The 19,343-nt window shown below is 54.7% G+C and overlaps 1 protein-coding gene across 3 annotated transcripts; it reads left to right on the forward strand.

Moving 5' to 3' along the window:
• Nucleotides 1-352: 352 nt before the first annotated feature.
• CTSB (cathepsin B) lies at nucleotides 353-19,337 on the forward strand. 3 transcript variants are annotated; one of them, XM_026518888.4, is made up of 10 exons: nucleotides 353-508; nucleotides 11,906-12,056; nucleotides 13,021-13,106; nucleotides 13,885-13,999; nucleotides 15,084-15,202; nucleotides 15,974-16,059; nucleotides 16,307-16,450; nucleotides 16,664-16,780; nucleotides 17,770-17,898; nucleotides 18,357-19,337. In XM_026518888.4, exons 2-10 carry the CDS (start codon nucleotides 11,931-11,933, stop codon nucleotides 18,452-18,454), a joined length of 1,020 nt encoding a protein of 339 aa, XP_026374673.1. In that variant the 5' UTR covers nucleotides 353-508; nucleotides 11,906-11,930; the 3' UTR covers nucleotides 18,455-19,337. The 3 variants fall into 3 exon arrangements, with proteins under 3 accessions (XP_026374673.1, XP_048068333.1, XP_026374675.1); XM_048212376.2 differs by lacking the exon at nucleotides 13,021-13,106 and having other exon boundaries at nucleotides 371-508; XM_026518890.3 differs by lacking the exons at nucleotides 353-508; nucleotides 11,906-12,056; nucleotides 13,021-13,106; nucleotides 15,084-15,202 and having other exon boundaries at nucleotides 13,926-13,999.
• The last annotated feature ends 6 nt before the right edge of the window (nucleotides 19,338-19,343 follow it).

Here is a 19,343-nt window from a genome sequence, read left to right on the forward strand (position 1 = left end):
GCGTGCTATCATGATACCCCCAACTCAATCAGTGGTTTCTGAATGAATGAAATAAGGGGCAGTGGTCCCCTCCTCCAAGCAGAGATCCATCAGGCTTTGAAAGGCGGCTTTCGGGCGCCGGCGGCCCCAAGGGAATCTCTCCCAGGCTGGACGGAGGCCCTTAGGGCCACCTTCGTCTCCCCTCCGCTCCCCACTGGCCCCGATCGGTAAGATTGGAGGCCAAGCAGCCTCGGAGACCCTCTTCCCAGGGCAGGGAGCCCACCCCCAGCGGCGCGGAGGAGGGCGCAAAGTCCCCGGGGCAGCGGGCGGCTGGGCGGAGGTAGGGGCGGGCCCTGGGCTCGCAGCCGTCACGTGGCGAGTCAGCCGGGCGCGCAGGGCGGGGCCGGCGCGGTAAATAGGCGCCGGGGCAGGCTCCGGGAAGCTACGGCGGCTGCTCGGGCACCGGCGCTGGCAGGGGCCCCCGGCGCGCTCGCAGGCTGCAGGCCCAGAATCCCGGTTGCGGGGCTCGGTGAGTGCGGGCGGGTGGCCGGGGCGCGGCGCCGGCGCGGTGGACTTGACCTTGGAGGGGGACGGGCAGGCCGGGGCCCCTCTGCGTCCCCGCCAGGCCCAGGCGCGGCCCCGCGGCATCCCCGGGGCGGGCGAGAAGGCGGGGGACCCTCGTGCTGTCACAGCCCGGCGGGCAGGGGTGGCAGCTCGCACGCTCCTAGAAGTCGTTGCGGTGAGAAAAGTAAAAACAAACCCCAGGCGGGCAGCCTGGCACCCACCCCGACTCCGGCCAGAAAGCAGGCGCCCGCCGGCCCTCTCCTTGGGGCTGTGTTGGCCACCCCGGGTCGGCTGAGCCCGGCCCCGCCGCGGTCCGCCCGGCTTTGGGGTCGGGCCTGGGAAGCAGCCCGGGAGGAGCTGGGGAGTTTGCGGGGGAGTTCCGGGGGAGGAGCTTTCGGGAAGCGCTTGGCTTGAATCCTGGGGACTTATGGCTAGAATCTAGCTCCCCAGCCCCTTGTGAGCTTCGGGGCCTTAGTTTCCTCAGGAAATTGCTGAGATAATAGTGTCTCCCTACATCTGTTTTCGGTGTTTTCTTATTACAAAGGGTTTGCTTGAGTAACTTAATTACGCGCAACCACACGCACAGTTCTAGGGACCCCAGAAAATAGAAACCAGAAAACTGGAACCTGGAACTGGGTGGAGTAGGGTGGAGGCCACAGGATGAGTTAAACCCACTGATGCGAGGACAAATTAAGCAGAGGGGTTAGGAGACTAGGTAAAGGCCTTGGGATCCCCCAGTCGTCCTCTCCCTGAGAGGCTGGAGTGGAAGGGGGAGATGCCACTCCCTCCTTCTCAGCTGCGGCGGAAGGGAGCCAGTGCCTTCCGGAGGCCCAGGATTGTTTGGGAGAGGGGAAAGCAAGGCAGAGCCCCTGGGTCACCACCTCTTCCCTCAGTTAATGACTCTGGAGGCCTGGGAGAGGGAGCATCTGGGGAGCAGTGAGGGGTGACTGAGTCCAGGTAGATATGAATTGCATTTGCCTTAGTGGACCTAGGTCGTTCTCTTCCCCTGGCACCGAGGAAGCCAGCAGGCTGTGCAAGGATAAGGACAGTAACCCAGGCCCCACAGCCCTCTACCCCTTCCTCTCACCCAGTGGGAGGGGCGGAGGTGGGGTTCAAACGGAGCCCTAGCATCTTGAGTTAGCTTGGAAAAAACTGATCTTCAAGCGCCTCCACTAGACGCAAACGCAGCTGGGATGTGTGCAGCCAGGTGATTCTGCAGATTCAGGTACAGGTAAGGTGAAGAGGCTTAGAAGGGTGTCTGGTTGGGTAAGGGCCGCTTTTCTTCATAACGTCCTTAAGATAATGGAGAATTGTTTCAGGTTTTGTTTTGTTTTGTTTTTAAGTAGGCTCCGTGCCCACCGTGGTTTGAACTCACAACCCTGAGATCAAGAGTCACATGCTCTACTGACTGAGCCAGCCAGGCACCCTGAGAGTTGTTTCCTGTTGGCACTGGTGATGGTGACCTAGAGCCCTTGAACTTTATAGAGAAAGGGGCTGAGCTGCACCGCCCTCCACACATACACACACACACACACCCTGTGTGGCTTTCCCAAAGAGAGTGGAAGGTGCCCTGGAGAAAGCACCCAGAGCTGGGGTATTGTCACTCAGCAGTGGAAGCGTGTAGATCCCTTATCTGGGGCCTTCGCCAGCCAGTCCAGCCCTGGCTCTAGTAATTCCCCTGCTGTTGGGTCAGGACATCTGTGTTTCGGGCCTGGTCGGGCGGTGAGGGTGGAAGCTCTTTGGGCCCAGGATGAACCTGTCCGTGCGCTGGCGGTTCGGCAGCTTGAACTGAGGCCGCCGAGGCTGGCTTGTTCTTTCCTCAATTATAGGACCTGGGAGTGGGGGTAGCAAGTTGCACACATATTAGGGGTAAGAGAGATTTTGTATTCCTGTTGGGCAGTGGGATTGAGAAGCAAGGGAGAGCAGATTCAGGGGAGTTGTGGGGCTTCTGTTGGGTGATTTTCTTAAATGTGGCAGGGAGTTGTGGTTGTGTGGAATACCCCTGTCCTTGGCAGGGAAGGGCTGGAGTGTTCTGGAGTAAGGGCTCCTCATGGCTGCTCCCTGTTTTAGATAGTTTGACATAAGGAAAATGCGAAGATGGTAAGAACTGGGTATGTTCTAGATCAGGAAGGATGGAAATCAGACGCTTCTCATATGGTTCAGCCTCACGTGCCGGGAGGTGGGGGGGTTGACAAGCTGATGAATGTAGTTGGGGCACATGCAGGTGGGGGGTGTGTATTGTACTCAGCGGATGTTGGGAGGCCGTCAGCAGTGTCTACACCCACTCCCAGGTATATCATCACCTCTTGGCTTAAGCTCAGAAGCCACTAAAAGGTGTGTGGGCAATAAATCCTGAGTCTTTCCATTTCTGTTCATACCCCATCTAGGGAGCAAGTGCCAGTGTATATTTAGACTTGAACCAGTCTCATTTTTAACCTCCAGCCTCATCCCCACACCCTTTCCCCAGCATCTGGGGTCTGCACATCTTGGGCATGTGTGCGGTTCACAGGGAGTGCATTTCCTCTTTGACACAGGTCCCTTTGGCAGGAGGCAGGTTTCAGCTTGTTTGCTCTGCAAACCCATTACGGCTCCCCTGCCTGCTTCTGGGCTTCCCAAGGGGCATGGTAGCTCCTATCTTGTTCTCTTTATAATTCTCCTGCACATTTTTGGGGGTACTTTTAATACTTGGTATCAGTCCATGAACCGTGTTATTAAAAGTGATACAACTGTAATTGTGCTGTCTGTATCCTTTTCCATTCCTGTTTATGAGGTTTATTACTTAATGTTGATACATGCAGATCTCGTCCATTCATCTTAAACGCGCAGTATTCACTGAGGGACAGGTGGGTCTGACTTCTCACTGTTCACCGTAGCGCTGCAGTAAATCCTTGTATCTCACAGGCACTCCCAGGAGTTTCCGTAGGGCAAAAGCTGGGGAAGGCCTGTTTATTCCTGGGTCGTACGATGTGTGCGTCTTCCGTTTTGCTGGATCCTGGTAGAATGCTGTCCAAGTTTGCCTGTATGAGCAAGCTATCAGCAGTGGTGAGGGTTCCTGTTCCTCAGTTGCCACCACTGGGTATTACCAGACTTCAGTTTTTACCAACCTGATAGGTTTGAAATGGTGTCACTCTTTTAATTTTTCTGACCAGGAATTCAAATAATTCTTTATTTTTGGAGATCATTGGCAAGTGAGGATTTCTGTTTTTGTTGTTGATCCCTGACAGTGCTTGTGGTTTTAATATGTTTGTTAACAGCTAGAGCTCACCGAGGTTTCTTTAGATCCTAACAGCTCCCTGGACTTCTGCGATTAGATAACTTTTTCTAACTTTTAGAATGCATGTGAGTTTTGGGTAGTGCAGTTTGACTCTTCCATTTTACAGATGAGAACACTGAGGCTCCTGCCAGCTTGTGAGATGACAGGGGTCACTAAAATAATTGTGGAATTTTAGACTTTGATCTCTTGGTAACTGTTCCTGCCTACTCAGATACACTCCTCGGGGCTCGCTCATGGCATTTTCTCAAGCACCGGTTTCCCTCATTGGTAAAACAAGTTCTATACAAGACCAAAGTTCGATACAGGACCAAAGTAATGCTTTCCCAGCATTACTGTCTTTGGACTGCTGGGTGCCAAGGAAGCTGCCTTCCTACGTTATCTGTCTCTCCCACACTCGTAACTCACTTCAGTCTGGTCATCAAGATTACCTCACCACTGGCAAGGGTGAGGGCAGGAGCATGGGATAGGTACCACCAAAATAGTAAACTGATCCAATCCAAAGCACTGCCAGAACGTGGAGGTATTCTGCCAGGATACCCAGCCGGGGCTGGGCTTCTCGGTGACCCTCTGACCTGGGCTTGGGCGGGGTGTGCTTACACATGCACAAGTCACGCAGCCCCTGGGCTTGCACAAGACCTGGGAGGGTGGTGCCAGCTGGGAGCCATCTTTGCTTCCACTGAACCCTGTGGATGCTTAGGGTGCTTTGTTCTGGGGGTCAGGAGAGCAGAATGAACCAGTATTGGAGGGCTTGTTGCTAAAAGTAGGGTGATCATAATTTTTCTGAGAATAAAAAACAGACTAGCCTGGGATGGCACAAATTGACCAGCCTGTGAGTCGAGAGCTGTGAACTCCCCTCCCCAGTAAGGACACAACCATTTCCTGTGGCAGTTCATCGTCAGGGCTGCCTGCTCCGAGCCAGGCTGCGTGGAAGGCACTTTGAAAAAGGCCATCTCCTTCCGTCTCCCAGCAGTCTCGTGAGATGAGTACCTCTTCCTGGGGCCTCGAGAGAGGAACCAGGGCCAAGCTGGGGAGGCAGCGCTTTTCTGTTGCTTGCTTTTGTCACCGCCAGTGTCTCAGGCACCTGAGGACCCAGCCGGCAGGGAGATGAGATCTCGCCTGCAGTGGAATGAGCGACTGGGTGCTCTTGTGAGCTGGGGAGGCATGGGACGCTAATCTCATTGAAATCTCCAAGGCTTTCTGCAATCCTGTATAAAGTAGTCCTAAAGTCCTTCAGAATCCAGGCAGTATGCCCGTTTTAGAAACAGAGACACCAGAATGTAGTGCCCCCTTTAGCATCTCAGTAAGTCAGGATCAGACTCAGTGAGCAAAGCTGGTGAGCAGAAGCTTCCAGAACTTTGCCCAAATTCTTGTTTCTCAACAGTGCAAAAATTTTCACCTGCTGAGGGCCTTCCTGGGGTCCATTGTTTGAAGCCCAAGGTAGTGATTTTCTTCTGTTTGCAGGATGTGGGCCGCTATGACTGATCTGAAGCCATGTTCCATTTTTGGGCACCATAGCTAGATGGTTTCCGGGCACTATGGGAGATGAGTTGAGTAGGCCCACCCTGCTCACCCTGGTGGGGATTAGTCCCTGATTTGGGGACAGATGGTTGGCAGGGGGCAGCAGGGGGAGTGCCTGTTACTGGCCTAAACTGTTTAGATGGGTGAGGCAGGTGAGGCCGCCTTCTTCTTCTTCTACTTCTTTTTTTTTTTAAGATTTTACTTATTGAGAGAGGGAGAAGCAGATTACCTGCAGAGCAGGGAGCCCAACGTGGGGTTTAATCCCAGAACCCGGGGTTCATGACGTGAGCTGAAGGCAGATGCTTAACTGACTGAGCCACCCAGGCGCCCCCAGGTGGGGCCTTCTCACTGCTGCCCCTGCTTCCCCTGGAGCCAGCAGGGCTGGGGGCTTGCGCAGCTGTGGCCACTGCAGTGACTGCCTTTCCTGGGTCACACAGCGGTTGCCTGGGGGCCTTCAGCTGCAGGGGGCCTGTTTCCAGACAACAGAGCCGGCTGGTGCCGGTTCACCCTCGCAACTCTAAGGAGACAGATGGTGACGAGGAGCCCTTTCTGTTTTGTTATTTTTCATTAGAAGATCATAAGCCATGAAGCAGTTAGACACGTTTCCATTACGAGCAGAGACAGGAAACATCAAGGCGGTGATTCAGACTCCAGGGCAAGGTCTGGTTCAGTCAGGTCGGAGCGGATCTGAGACGAGGGCGCTTGACTCAGCCCCAACACGGAGGCGTCGCTGGGCAAGCTGCCGTCGGAGGAAATGAAGATCTGCCTGGTTTTGGTGTGTAGGTGGTACGCTGAAGTAGTCGAAACTTCAGGACCAGCTGCCGTGAGTGTGAGCGAGAAAGCTGCAGCCAGGTTCTCTGGCAGTGTCGCACTAAATCTTCCCAGTGCTCCTTCCGGTCCACCGTCCCTGTCGTCTGCGGGCACTCTGGTGACGATCTGCCGCGCACAGCCTTACCCCGTGGCTCTGGGCAAAACCGAGGCGCTCGGTTTTTGATTCTTTAGAGCCAGCTGTGAAGGAGGTTCCGTGGACACCCATTCATCTGTTTCTGTGTTGCCTAGAAGCTTGCAGCTGGGCGCACTTGGAATTTTCAGATGTCCTGTCTCCTTAGATTTGGGACAGATTGAGAATCCAGACTACCCGAGGGCTCCATAACCTCATAGGGAAGATTTTTTAAAAACCCAGCTGGTGGCAGCCCAGACCGATTCCATGCCCTTAGAGAATATCAGGACCGAAGCCTTCTGCAACTTGGCAACAGCTCCTCTCCTGCGTTCATTCCATCTCCTTCCAGAGTCCCAAGGTCCACGTTAGTCCTGAGATGGCTTCAGAATAAGTCTGAGGAATGGTTATGCTATGGGGGGGGGGGAGCTAATAGGATCAGTGGGCCACAGGCCCCTTTTGCCCACGACAACGTTCTACAAAACTTGAGTGGGATGTGCTTCCATAGAAACTGTCGAGTGCTGTGGGGGTCTGGAGAGAGAAGAACTGCCAGAGCCTGTTTTTTTTTAGCCAGAGATTGGCTTGGCAAAGGGCCAGAGGCGTAGTGGAACCCCAGGTCCACCCAGGAGGACCAGCTGCCTGAGGGCTGGAAGAAGTAGGGTCTGCCCACAGCTGTTCCCTCCACCCGTCCACGCCCTGCAAGGGAGTCTGGTGACTTGCAACTGTTCTCATCTAGTTGGCCCCTCTTTTCTCACAGAATAAGGACTTTCTGTTCATTCTGTCCTGCAATTAAAAAAAAAATAATAAACCCACAAAACTGAGAAAATGGGAAGTATTTGCCCCGAAGAGGGGAAGCGAAAGCTGGTTCTGTTTCAGGTGAAGGCCGTAGGCCCCGCTTGTTCAGAGCACGGCCTGTGTTAGCCAGTTGCTGCAGTTGGGCGGGGGTTGATGATTTGTGCAGATGCAGGAAGATGCCTGGCCCTCCCTGGAGTGAGATTGCTGCTGCTCTTGGGATAGCTGCGGCTGGCCCTTCCAGCAGGAGAAGTCTGACTTCGTATTCTTCCGGCTCAGCATTCTCCTGAGCTCTAAAAATGGAAGCCCATTTGGAGGTTAATTGAGGTTAAAAACCTCATTTTTAATTCAGACTGTTTGTGATGGAGAGGTATTGCAGACAGGTCTGGAGTGAACTGGAATTATCTGGCACAGGCTAGAAGTGGGGGAAGGCAGGGGAGAGGGAGGGAAGAAAGGAGGGTAGTGAATGGAACCTGGAAATTGAGGGTGCCCAAGTGAGCAACCCTTCGCTGCTTTCTGACTATAGAGCAGGCACCGTCATGGCACTCTTGACTTCTGCCTGGAGAAACGAAGGGTCATCAGCCCCATTTTATAGCTGGTGACACTGAGGCTCATTGCAGATTGGTATTCAAGGGTCCACGGTTAATAAGTGGAAGATCTGAATCCAGGTCTCCTGACTCCAGGCCCAGTGCTCGTCCTCACCATGGTCTACAGCAGGTATTCACTACTTGAACCCCAGTCCAGACCACAGCCCTCTGCCTGGGGTGCGGAGCTGAAGGGAAGAGCTGCCCAAGTGCTCACTGCTAGTGGGGCTTGGAGTCAGTGGTTCAAGCTAAGCTCCCATCCCCCAGGCTCACAGCTCTGCAGTTCGCTGGGGCCCCTGGTTCTCCCTGTTATGATGGGGAGAATGACGTTGACAGGAAGTACGGAGGAGGACCTGTGGAACCAAGAGAAGAAGGGCAGGTTCATGGAAGTCTCACTTGAGGCCTGGCCAGCCTCAGGAGTTGGCCTAGCTATGGCCATGGCAGCCATTGGCACAGAAACGGAGAACCATCTGGGAAATGGGGGGTGCCTGTGTTCTCTGCCACCAGAAAAACCAGAAAAAGCTTGTTTCAAGTCCAAGTTACTGTGGAATTGCTCCCATTCTCCACTTGCTCATGACTTAACATCTCAGCAGATGACAAAGCCCCCAGGGATCACCTTGGGATGCCTCCCTAGGACCTGTGGGGAGCATTCACCTGGGGCTGCCTCAGCACCCCGCCATGTTCCCGGACCCCTGGTGGGTCACGGTGAATGCCGAGGAGGGTGACCCTCCTGGGTGTGATTCTAGTGGGCTTGTCAGCCAGGCCTGGCCCTGCTGGCATGGGTCTGACATGTGCCCGGAGCGTACACCCCAGTGTTCGCTCGCTAGGCTCTCCTATCCTGGGAAAATGTGAAGGTGCCAAGTGTAAGTCAGAGGGTGTCAGGATAAAGGAGAAAAACCTGACTGCTTTGCCTCTTTGCCTAGAAGATGTTACGAGACAGACCTCAGCTCCCTTGCCCCTTCCGCCGTGTGAGGACACGGTGAGATGCTTACCTAACAGTTGCAGGCCATGTGCGTCCCTGATGTAGCCATGGGAACACCAGCCTCCCCTGAGTCACTGAAGACCAGAAGGTGAAGTGTTGTGAGCAGAAGGTCACTAGGAGAAGGCCTCACTATTGGCTAGGAAGTGCATAGTGGCTAGTTGGAAGTGCATTTGGGGGCTCAGGGTTTGGGGTAGCCCTAGCTACTCTTCTTCCTAAAGGAGCAAAACTTCGAATATAGTATGTCCCTTTAATTTTTTAAAAAAGGATAGTGAAAAATAAGTCTCCCCACCACACATACTACTTTCATGGTTTTTTTGGTGGTTTGCATGTGGTAACGGTAATAGGCATGTACCTTGCCTCAGGGGCTCACACGCTTACCATGACTCATCTGCGACTTGCTTTTTTTCCACTTACGTGTATCTTGGGCATATTTACTTTATCAGTATAATATGATTCACTTCACCTAGTTCGTTCTTCGTGGCTGCTTTGTGTTCTGTTAATCATTTACCATAACTTAACAGTATTCTGTCATCAGACACTTGCTTTGTTTCTGGTCTTTCGTTATACAGAGAATACTCAGTAAACATCTGTATACTTAACGTCTTTGAACTTGAGGCCAGTAGGATAAATTTCTAGATGTCACATTGCTGAGTCAGAGGGCGTGCAGATTGCAGAATTAATGGAAATGGCGCAGCCATCCTCTCCATGATTGTGCCTACCGCCGGGGTTCAGCCCCCCAGCGCTTCTGCTGTCTGACCGCTGCCAGGAACTGGCCAGCTGCCCAGCCTTCGCAAGTCCTCCATTTTATCCGTACTTCCCTGTGGTCGAGTATCTTTTGCTATCTGATGGCCATTTGTAGTTCTTTTTTTTTTTTTAATTTTATTTATTTATTCATGAGAGATGGAAAGAGAGAGAGAGAGTTCGGAGAAGCAGGCTTCCCGCTGAGCAGGGGGCCCGATATGGGGCTGGATCCCAGGACCCTGGAATCATGACCTGAGCCAGAGGCAGACACGGAACCGACGGAGCCACCCAGGCGCCCTGTACTTCTTTTTCTATAAATTTATTGTGTGTCCTTTTGCCATTTCTCTATTTTGCTTTTATTCAGATTTTTAAGCGCCTTTTGCATATTAAGGAAATGAAGCTTTAAGTATATGGACATACTGTTTTGTCGGCTTGCCACATTTGTTTTGTTCTGTTTGTCTTCTGGAAAAAGAGGCTTTATTGTCATGTAGTCAAGCATTGTCTCTTTAAGGTTCTGCTTGTCGATCATAGGTATTGCTCACTCTGATACTAGTGTTTAAAGTGCATTTATGTTCTTCATACTGCTTGGTTTTATTCAAGGTCTTTGTTCGTGTAGCCCTTCCTGTGTGTGAGAAATCAGGTGTAAAGATTGCGCCTTACTATGGTTTTCGAAATGCAGAGCCAGGGGTGCAGGCCCTGTCCACGGAAACGTGCCGTTTCCTCTCCCACCTGTGCCACGAAGCTAAATCCCCCCACGGAGGATATGCCTCTGACTGGCCTATTTTGTTGGTCGGACTGCTCCCGGGCCAGTGTCACCCAGGGTTTTATAATATCTCGACTACCCCAGAGGGCAGGCCTCCATCGTGCTCTTTTCCAGAACTGTTTGCTGTTGTCACACCATTATCTTCAGGATAAACTGTTGCTTAAGCAACCATCAAGTTGAAATCTTGCCTCAACTGTAATTCACCGTGGGAGGCAGCGTGCCCAGTGCATCTTCATTTAACCCTGTGACCTGGGAGGAGGTGGGTCCCTCTGGAAGCCCCTGAGGTCAGGGATGGGAAACCCTCCCCCTCCCCCCCCCGTACCCCTCCCCCAGACATGGGTCTCCCGCACGGCCCCGGGGTGCTGTGGCACCCGGAACATTTCTTGCTTTCATTGCAGCAGCTTGCCTAAGAGCCTGATTCAGAGGCGGAGCCGGGCTCCTGACTTGCAAGCCAATTCTAAGATCCAAGGACTGTGGTTATAATTTGATGGGTGCCCTTCCTGGAAGGACCCGTCTTTGAAACAGAGCCCTTGGCTGACTGGAAAAACCAGAGAAAGTCCCAGACTTGTGCCACTGGCCAAACCAGCTCTGCCTCCTGGCGCTGCTGAGATTGGCGCATGCTGGGCTTCGCTGGCCGCTGTTTGCTTGTTTTATATCCAGAATGTGGCTCATGGAATATATTTTCTTTTGCATTTTGCTTATCTTACTGGTCTTCCACCTGGGACCCATAACTAAGACTGCTTACTCTCTCAGCACAAACCTGGAAGAGTCTCAGACTTGGACAAACCCAGGGGAGAGGTGGCAATGGCAGGGAGGGCCCTGAACGCCATTTAGCCTGAAGATCGGGGTGTATTGATGTGTTTCGGATGCAGTCGTCCGTACCGCTTGTGGCCTGGGCCTTGGGGTTCTGACGGACGGCAGGGCGGTGCTGGCCCCATCCTCGCAGCTCCCGAGAGAGCTGCAAACCAGCCAGGGACCAGCGCCATTTCAGACTGTGAGCCCGGCTTGACAGCCGGGAGACCCCAGGAGACCCAAGCAGTATGCGCTGGTCCCCAGGCCGCAGCCACGGAGGGGCCTCGCTGCTCGCAGCTTTCTCTCTCCTGGCCCCCCGGGCCTCTGGAGGAGGAGAGAAGCACACGCAGTCCGTCTTAGCCCCTGTGGCGGCTACAGCAGGATACTACGGGTGGGGTGGCTTCTAAACAGAAATCCGTTTCTCCTTTTGGGACAGAGTGTGGGAGTCTGAGGTCAGGGTGCTGGCACGGTCAGGTGAGGGTCCTCTTCCAGGTGACCTTCTTCTTGTTGTGTGCTCACATGGCAGAAGGCGAGAGGGAGCTCTCTGGGGTCTCAAGGACACTAGTCCCGTCATGAGGGTTCCATCCTCATGACCGGTCACCCCCCAAAGGCCCCACCTCCTAATCCCATCACGTTGGGGTTAGGATTTCCATGAGTTTGGGTGGGGGGCTGGGCTGGGGTGGACGAACACTGAGTCCACGGCACCACCCTGTGTGCTCTGGGCCTAGGTTGGGACTTTGCTGAGACGGGGCCTGGGAGCCCATGCACACTGTAGGTCCTTGGGGGCTCTCTGTCCCCACACCCGGGCTTTACAGAAGAGGAGGACACTGAGGAATGGAAGGAGGCAAATGGCAGAGCCGGGAAAAGAACATGGGTCTTTCTGGGTGGTTTCTGGCCCCAGAACCATGCTGCCTGAGCCGGCACCCTTGTGTATGTTACGCACTTGACCTTCAGTGGCCTGATGCCTTGTCTTTTCTAGGTGAATCGAGGATCCAGCTTCCAAAATGTGGCAGCTTTTGGCCTCTCTTAGCTGCCTGGTGGTGCTGGCCGGTGCCCAGAGCAGGCCGCCTTTCCAGCTGCCGTCCGATGAGCTGGTGAACTATGTTAACAAGCGTAACACTACGTGGAAGGTGAGCTGTGGGGACCACTTCTGCACGCACCCCTTCCCAAGGGGTTTGGTTGGTGCGCTCTGCCTCCCAAGGGTGGTGGCTGCTGCTGTGGCCCATAGGACGGTCTGCCCCGGACAGTTGGTCTGATTGAGAGTCATAGCTACTCAGGACTGTGCTAACCTCCTCCCTGCTCCTTCCCCTTTGTGCCGTGTGTGCTCACGTGCTCGTGGTGGTGCATGGGGGATGGGCAGGCTTTGGAAGGGCTCACAGCCAGGAAGACCCTGAACGGCCCCCCCCATGGTAGTTGGTTGGCTCATTAGCAGCTGCTTGCTTCTGCCCAGCCCTGAGCCTGGGACTGCAGGAAGAAAGAAGCAAGAATGAGCCGTGTCAGGGCTGTAGAGGGTTTCTCTGGACCTCAGCCAGTGTAGCAGATCAGAGAAGCTAGCCAGTGGTCCCACGGCGGCGTGCCCCGCCCCCCGCACTTCCTGTGGGGCGGGGACTCACTTGCGGCCGGGTGCCTGTCTTAGTCCGCCCGCTGCTGTCACAAAATGCCACGGATGAGGTGGGTCATAAATAGAAGGGCATTGGTTGCGGTCCTGAGGGCTGGAAGTGCAGTTTCAGGGTGCTAGCGTCGCTGGGTTCTAGCGGGGGCCCTCCTGTGTCGCAGGTGGGGGACTTCTCATTGTACCCTCGCTAGTGGGAGGCGCTAGCCAGCTCCCTCGCAGCTCCCGGACGGGCACTAATCCCATTCACGAAGTCTCCACCCTCGTGACCTAATCACCTCCCGAAGGCCTCACCTCCAGGTGCCATCACCTTGGGGGTTAGGTTTCAGTGTGAACTTGGGGGGACACATTTGTTCTGTAGCAAGGCCCCAACCCCCTTGCTCTGCTGAGCCGGATGGGACCCCTGGCCTTGTCAGGCCTTCATCCACCCCCACCCCTAGACACCCCCTCTGTTGACAGCTGGGGCTGGGGCTCTCTTCCAGGCTGGACACAACTTCCACAATGTGGACCCGGGCTACCTGAGCAGGCTGTGTGGCACCTTCCTGGGTGGGCCCAAGCTGCCCCAGAGGTGAGTGCCTGCTCTCTGGGGGTCGACAGGCCACCGCACCTGCCCCACTGCCACACGAGCAGCAGCTGTGTGTTTGGGACGGCGGGAAGGAGGGAAGTAAGAAGGCCTCCTTGGCATCCAGAGGTCTCCCTTCTCCCGGAGCTGCGAGCCTACCTGACAGGGCTCAGCCCCCCGTGCCGTGTTTCCTACTGTGCTTCTCCACGTGTCTCAGAGCCCAGTGGGCAGGGCTCCGGGTCTGTCCCGTATGACCTGGATGCATCCAGTCTTCAATAATTGAAGGAGAATCTAAGAAAAGCCATCTGATCCACCATTAATGTTTCATTTTTTCTAGAGAACTCTGCGCTGGGCATTTTCAAGTGAGCATTACTCTTGTAGGAAGCATTAGAACTGTCTGACAATGTGGATGGAGGGGTTATGGGATATCACACAATGGAGAAGATACTAAAAGTGTTGTGAGGACTGTGGGCAGACCCCGGGGTGGGGTGAGGGGAGTAAGAAACACAGTTTTGTGGATCTTGTGGCCAAACTCCTGGAAATACCTGATGAAATAAGACTAGAAAGAAGCATAGGGAACGAGAAGATGTGTTGAACGGTAGAATTCCTGGTTTGGTTTGGTTGCATAACATTCCCAGGGGACATCCCTGCAGACGTCACCTTCGGCTTGTCCTCCCTGTGCCTCCCTTTCCAGGTGATGACCCAGCCAGCAGTCGCTGATGTCTGCGGGGACGGGGGAGGGATGTAAGATGCAAGTTTGTCATGGAGGTCTTCCTTTATCTAGAGTTTGGTTTGCCGAGAACATGGTTCTGCCTGAAAACTTCGATGCCCGGGAACAGTGGCCTAACTGCCCGACCATCAAAGAGATCCGAGACCAGGGCTCCTGCGGGTCCTGCTGGGTGAGGCCCTGCTGGCGGGGAGGGGCTGGAGCCCTGGCGGGCGGGGGCCCGTGTCAGACCCGCCGTGACTAGGCAAGTTGTATAAATGTTCTGAGTCTCCAGGTCTGTCAGCATACAAATCAGGAAGGTCCCCATGGTCAGGAGTTACTGCAAGGACTAGGCGGGAAAATGTGCAGAGTGCCCTCTGTGGAGTATGGGTGTGGCCCTTGTGTGGGTGGAGAAGCTGTTCTCTGTTTGACACGCTGTCCCGGGCCATCAGGGCCATCAGCAGATACCATTAGTTTGAGCCCTACTCTGCTTCACAAAGAAGTATCCCATGAGCTGTCTATTTTTAAAGATTTTATTTATTTATTTATTTGACAGAGAGACAGCCAGCGAGAGAGGGAACACAAGCAGGGGGAGTGGGAGAGGAAGAAGCAGGTTCCCAGCAGAGGAGCCTGATGCGGGGCTCGATCCCAGGACCCTGGGATCACGCCCTGAGCTGAAGGCAGAAGCTTAATGACTGAGCCACCCAGGCGCCCCTCAGTGAGCTGTCTTAATTTTGTTTCTACCTCTGGTAAGGTACACTTGGTATAAATTTAACCATCTATTTTCCGTCTCTTACTGACCAGTCAAGATACCCCATATTAGTAAGATCATACAGTATTCGTCGTTTGTGTGAGCTGTTTTATGTTAACAAAAACCATGTTTTAGAAATGAACTGAGGAAGGGGCATCTGGGTGGCTCAGTTAGGTAAGTGTTTGCCTTCAGCTCAGGTCATGACGCCAGGGTCCTGTGTTGGGCTCCCTGCTCAGCGGGGATTCTGCCTCTCCTTTCCCCCCTGCTTGTGCTCTCTCTCTCATGCTCTCCCTCTCAAATAAATCAATAAAATACTAACAAAAAGAAAAGAAATGAACTGAGTGTGCAGGTAGAGATTTGGGGTGGATTGGTGTCTTGTTTTAAAGACAGACTTGAGCGCCAGGACCCTCCCTAACATTGGGAGAGAATAGCCACCAAGAAGGTCTGCAGGGTCCACTGTGGTCCTCTGGCTGGCAGAGCCCACGGTCCAGGAGTGGGGCTCATCTGGTGGGGCTTGTCCCCACAGGCATTTGGGGCCGTGGAAGCCATTTCTGACCGGATCTGCATCCGCACCAACGGGCACGTCAACGTGGAGGTGTCTGCCGAGGACATGCTCACCTGCTGTGGCGACCAGTGTGGGGACGGGTGAGTCAGAAGCCACCCCTCCCACCGTGGGCGCCAGGCCCCTGGGGATGGCACCAGGAGCCCCCAGCCTGAGGCCTCCCTGACAACAGGAGCGTACTCCGGGCCGGATGAGGGTCCTTTGCTGAGACAGCCTGGGGACCGGGGGTGTCTGGAAGCAGGCCGCGGTGTGACTGCTGCCGTCCCGGAGCCACCTAAAGCCGGGCTGACCTGCAGCGCTGGGTGTGGGCGGTACGCTGCAGGCACAGCCGAGATGGTCTCAGAGTACGTGGCTGAGTTTCTGATCTTGGGCCTTGTTGGTGTCATCCTGTTCCCACCATGGGTGCCTGCCTTTCTGCCAGCTCTGGCCTTGGTTTTACAGCCGTGGTTCTCAGATACGGCTACAGATTAGAAGACTTGGGAGTTTAAAAAAACGTGTCCAGGCCCCACCTCATTCCAGTTAACCCAGCCCCCAGCATTAGCCTCGTGTGTATTAAAACAGCAGGGAATTGCAGTGTGCTGACTGAGAACCCGTGTGACAGCCTGGTGTGGGGTAGACGTGAACACCAGAGTCCTTCTGTCTTGTGGGGGACGGTGGTGGGCAGGCCTGGGAGCTGGGTGACTCCCAGGGACGGAGAGGTGGGCTTGGCTGGGGCCTGGGAGAGCTCTTGGGCCAGCTGCGGGAGGCAGCGGTGGGTCCGTACGCGACCCCGGGGCCTTGGGCGGCAGGCAGTGTGGTCTGGGAGCAGCTGGAAGTTCTCTCATGGTGAATTTAATGAGTGGCTCTTTTCTTAGCTGTAACGGGGGCTTTCCTGCTGAAGCTTGGAACTTCTGGACAAAACAAGGCCTGGTTTCCGGTGGTCTCTACGAATCTCATGTAGGTGAGTGTCTGCCCTCAGCCCGTATCTGGCTAGCTGGATTTTACAAGGTGTGAGTAAGAATGCTCTCCGCTTGCTTTATAAAGTGAGGGTTGAGAGTTGAGGGCAGGAAGCTAAAAACTCCGTGGACACAGGAGGCAGTCCCCTCCGGGGCAGAACAGGGCAGAATTGGCCACGGTGTCAGGGCTGCACACAAGGCGCTTCTGAAGAGGCTGTCAGCTGATCCTTTCCTTTCTCCTTGGCCCTTCAGGCTGCAGACCCTACTCCATTCCTCCCTGCGAGCACCATGTGAACGGCTCCCGGCCCCCATGCACAGGGGAGGGGGATACCCCCAAGTGCAGCAAGTTCTGCGAGCCCGGCTACACCCCGTCCTACAAAGAGGACAAGCACTACGGTAAGGTGGGGCTGGTGCTGTCCAGCACCCCGGGTCGTCCAGAGCCGTCATTCATTCACCGCCCCACCCCCCCAAGCCTTTCCTGGCCCCGGGGCTGGGCACGTCGCCAGATGCTGTCTTCCCTGGCGGCTCCCGTTGGTCAGTGAAGAGCTGACAGGTGGAGCTGCGGGGGGCACGGGTCACCCACGCTCAGCGGGCGGGTTCCTTTGCCAGGATGCAGTTCGTACAGCGTGTCCAGCAGCGAGAAGGAGATCATGGCGGAGATCTACAAGAACGGCCCGGTGGAGGCGGCCTTCACCGTGTATTCCGACTTCCTGCTATACAAGTCTGGTGCGTGGTGGCCCCTCGTGGCAGTGGGGGCTGGGGAGGCGCGGGTTCTGGGGGACCAGCAGGACTAGATCGAAGTCCCAGGCCACGCCTCACTTGCGGTGGCCGGGGGAGCAGGGAGCACCAGGCCCTGCGCGAGGCTGTGGGGCGTCACCCCCGGGAACCGGATGGCCCCCGGCCAGAGGGCTGTCTTAGAAACCCCCCATTCTAGAACAGTCTGTGGCTGACCACTGCTGTCTCCAGTTTTCCATTCTGCCACATCGAACACTTCAGTGCTCTCCACTCTTAGGAAACATCGTTGGATGAAGGGAGACGATTCTAGAGAGACAAGATTATAAACCTGGCAGGTTTAACAATTTAACAACCTCCTCCCCCCCTAATAATTTAAAAGGGTGCATTTCCAGCTTGACAGAGTGATTCACTAGTGAGGGGATCGCCTGCTTCAGAGGCCCCGTGAGCACCTTGGCCTGTGGCTGTCTTGTCTTCCCCAGTCAGCACCGGCTGCCGCCACCCCGGCCTCTCTCTCTCTCCACCCCTGCAGGGTGCATCCCAGGGCAGCAATGTAAAACTCCTTAGGTTACAGAACCCTTTTGACAGATCCTTCCATGGAGTCCTAGCATGTAGAACAGATAGCTGGAATTGAATGTTAACATTAAATTGACTTCTTAAGTGAGAATTTATAGCTTCATTTTTAAAGACAACCAACAAGCTCATTTTGTTGGGACTCCACTTTAATATTTACTCAACATATTTGGGTGTTGGGCTTTCAAAAACCTATTGAAATAATTGCCCCATGTCGTGGGAGCCCCTGGAGCGTTCTGAGAGAACATCAGAGCATGCTATGTATAACCTTGTTTGCAAACAGTTTCTTAGGAGGGCTTGGTGGGCCCTGTGGACCCTGTCCTGCTGGGGCAACCAGCTGAGTTGGAGGGATGCTCCGGGGAGTGGGGCAGTAGCCCCGTCTCTGCCTGAACGGGCCGTCCCTTTCTCAGGAGTATACCAGCACGTCACTGGAGAGATGATGGGGGGCCACGCTGTCCGCATCCTGGGCTGGGGAGTGGAGAACGGCACACCCTACTGGCTGGTTGGCAACTCCTGGAACACGGACTGGGGCGACAATGGTGAGTGGCGGCCCCCTGCCTGCTCACGGGATGTGTGAGCCAGGACGGAGTGGTCGTCTTGTCCTGCTCTGCTCCAAACACTGGTCCTGGGACTCAGCAGTGACCTCCCGGGTTTCTGGGTGCTGGTGAGCTCTGGGGGTTCCCTTGCCCTAAGGGCAGGCGCTGATCCCGAGAGGGTGGTAGGGATCAGCACACGGCTTCAGGTCACTTGTCCCTCACAGTTCCCCACACCCCGGGTGCAGTGCTTGTTTATGTGGGGTCAAATGGAAGTGGGGTCCAGAGGCCTCATGTTGTGGAGTCGGGCTACTGGGCGGACAGGAGGAGTTGGGGCACGTTTGGTGACTGCTTTGGGGCTAGGCTGGTGTCTCCTACTCCTGGGTCTTTCTGGGTGATTCTGAGTATGTTGGCAAGGATCAAAACTCAGCACGCTTTAAAGGCATATTATTTTTGCTTTCCAGGCTTCTTTAAAATCCTCAGAGGACGGGATCACTGTGGAATCGAATCAGAAATTGTGGCTGGGATCCCATGCACTGACCAGTACTGGAAAAAGATCTAATCTGCTATGGGACTGGTCTTGCCAGCTCTGGGGCAGTGTTTCCCTAAATACAGCCAGTTGGGCTGGTGAGGAGATGGAGGGTAGGAATGTCTTTTATTCTTTTGAGTTCAAATAAGATAGAAGAGGTTTTGGACAGGGCCTGAAGGATTGGGCCAAACCTCGTGTCTACCATCAGAGCCGTCTTCCAAGGAGGCACGTCCAAGGCCTGGCTACCTCCCAGCCCGTTGGGTGGACTGCAGTCCCCGTGCACACTTAGACCATGTGAGCTCCCGCCGCAAGCGAAGCAAGGCTTCCCCCCTACCCTAGAGCTGCGCCCAGTGCCCTCCGCTCCAGCACCTGCTGCCGCCGCCCCGCCCCCTCCCAGTCCGTGCACACCAGGAAGCCAGCCCCAGACCTGGGGGGTTTGTTAGGCACTCCAGACCAATAGAAAGTGGAGTTCCTAACAAGACCAGCCCCACCAGCGGCGGTACTTCGAAGCAAGTAGCTCGCTAGATTTGGGCTAGGTTGAAAAGAAAACCAATGGGGCGGCCCTTGGGAGAAAGCCATTCCCCCAGGGCCCCTGCATCTCTTGAGCTTCACAGTGTTGCTGTGAAGACCCTCTCTGGTCTTGTCCTTGGCGTGATTCCTTTTTAAATATACATTTTATTTTGTGTGCACCTCAGCTGATCATGTGAATGAAAAGAGGAACAGTTGGAAGCTGTCCCGGCTTCACAGACTGTCTCCCAACAAAACCCCGGGTGGTCATGACCTGACTGGCTACCAACCTGATACAATGAAACTCATTTGGGAGAAACCAGCTTCAACTATGTAAAAATCACTGCTTCAGTCTGTTAATTTAACAAGAAAAGGAATGACTGTGCCAATAAAACGTTTTCTCCCTTAACATGAA

This window comes from Ursus arctos, unplaced genomic scaffold, assembly GCF_023065955.2.
Source record: "Ursus arctos isolate Adak ecotype North America unplaced genomic scaffold, UrsArc2.0 scaffold_11, whole genome shotgun sequence".
In the NCBI taxonomy this organism is placed as follows: domain Eukaryota; kingdom Metazoa; phylum Chordata; class Mammalia; order Carnivora; family Ursidae; genus Ursus; species Ursus arctos.

Bases quoted from the DNA above. Each gene is read 5' to 3' on its own strand.
- CTSB (XM_026518888.4), top strand. From the start codon at position 11,931: ATGTGGCAGCTTTTGGCCTCTCTTAGCTGCCTGGTGGTGCTGGCCGGT. The intron at 14,000-15,083 runs GTGAGGCCCTGC...TTGTCCCCACAG, and splicing joins GCTCCTGCGGGTCCTGCTGG to GCATTTGGGGCCGTGGAAGC. The intron at 17,899-18,356 runs GTGAGTGGCGGC...TTTGCTTTCCAG, and splicing joins CACGGACTGGGGCGACAATG to GCTTCTTTAAAATCCTCAGA.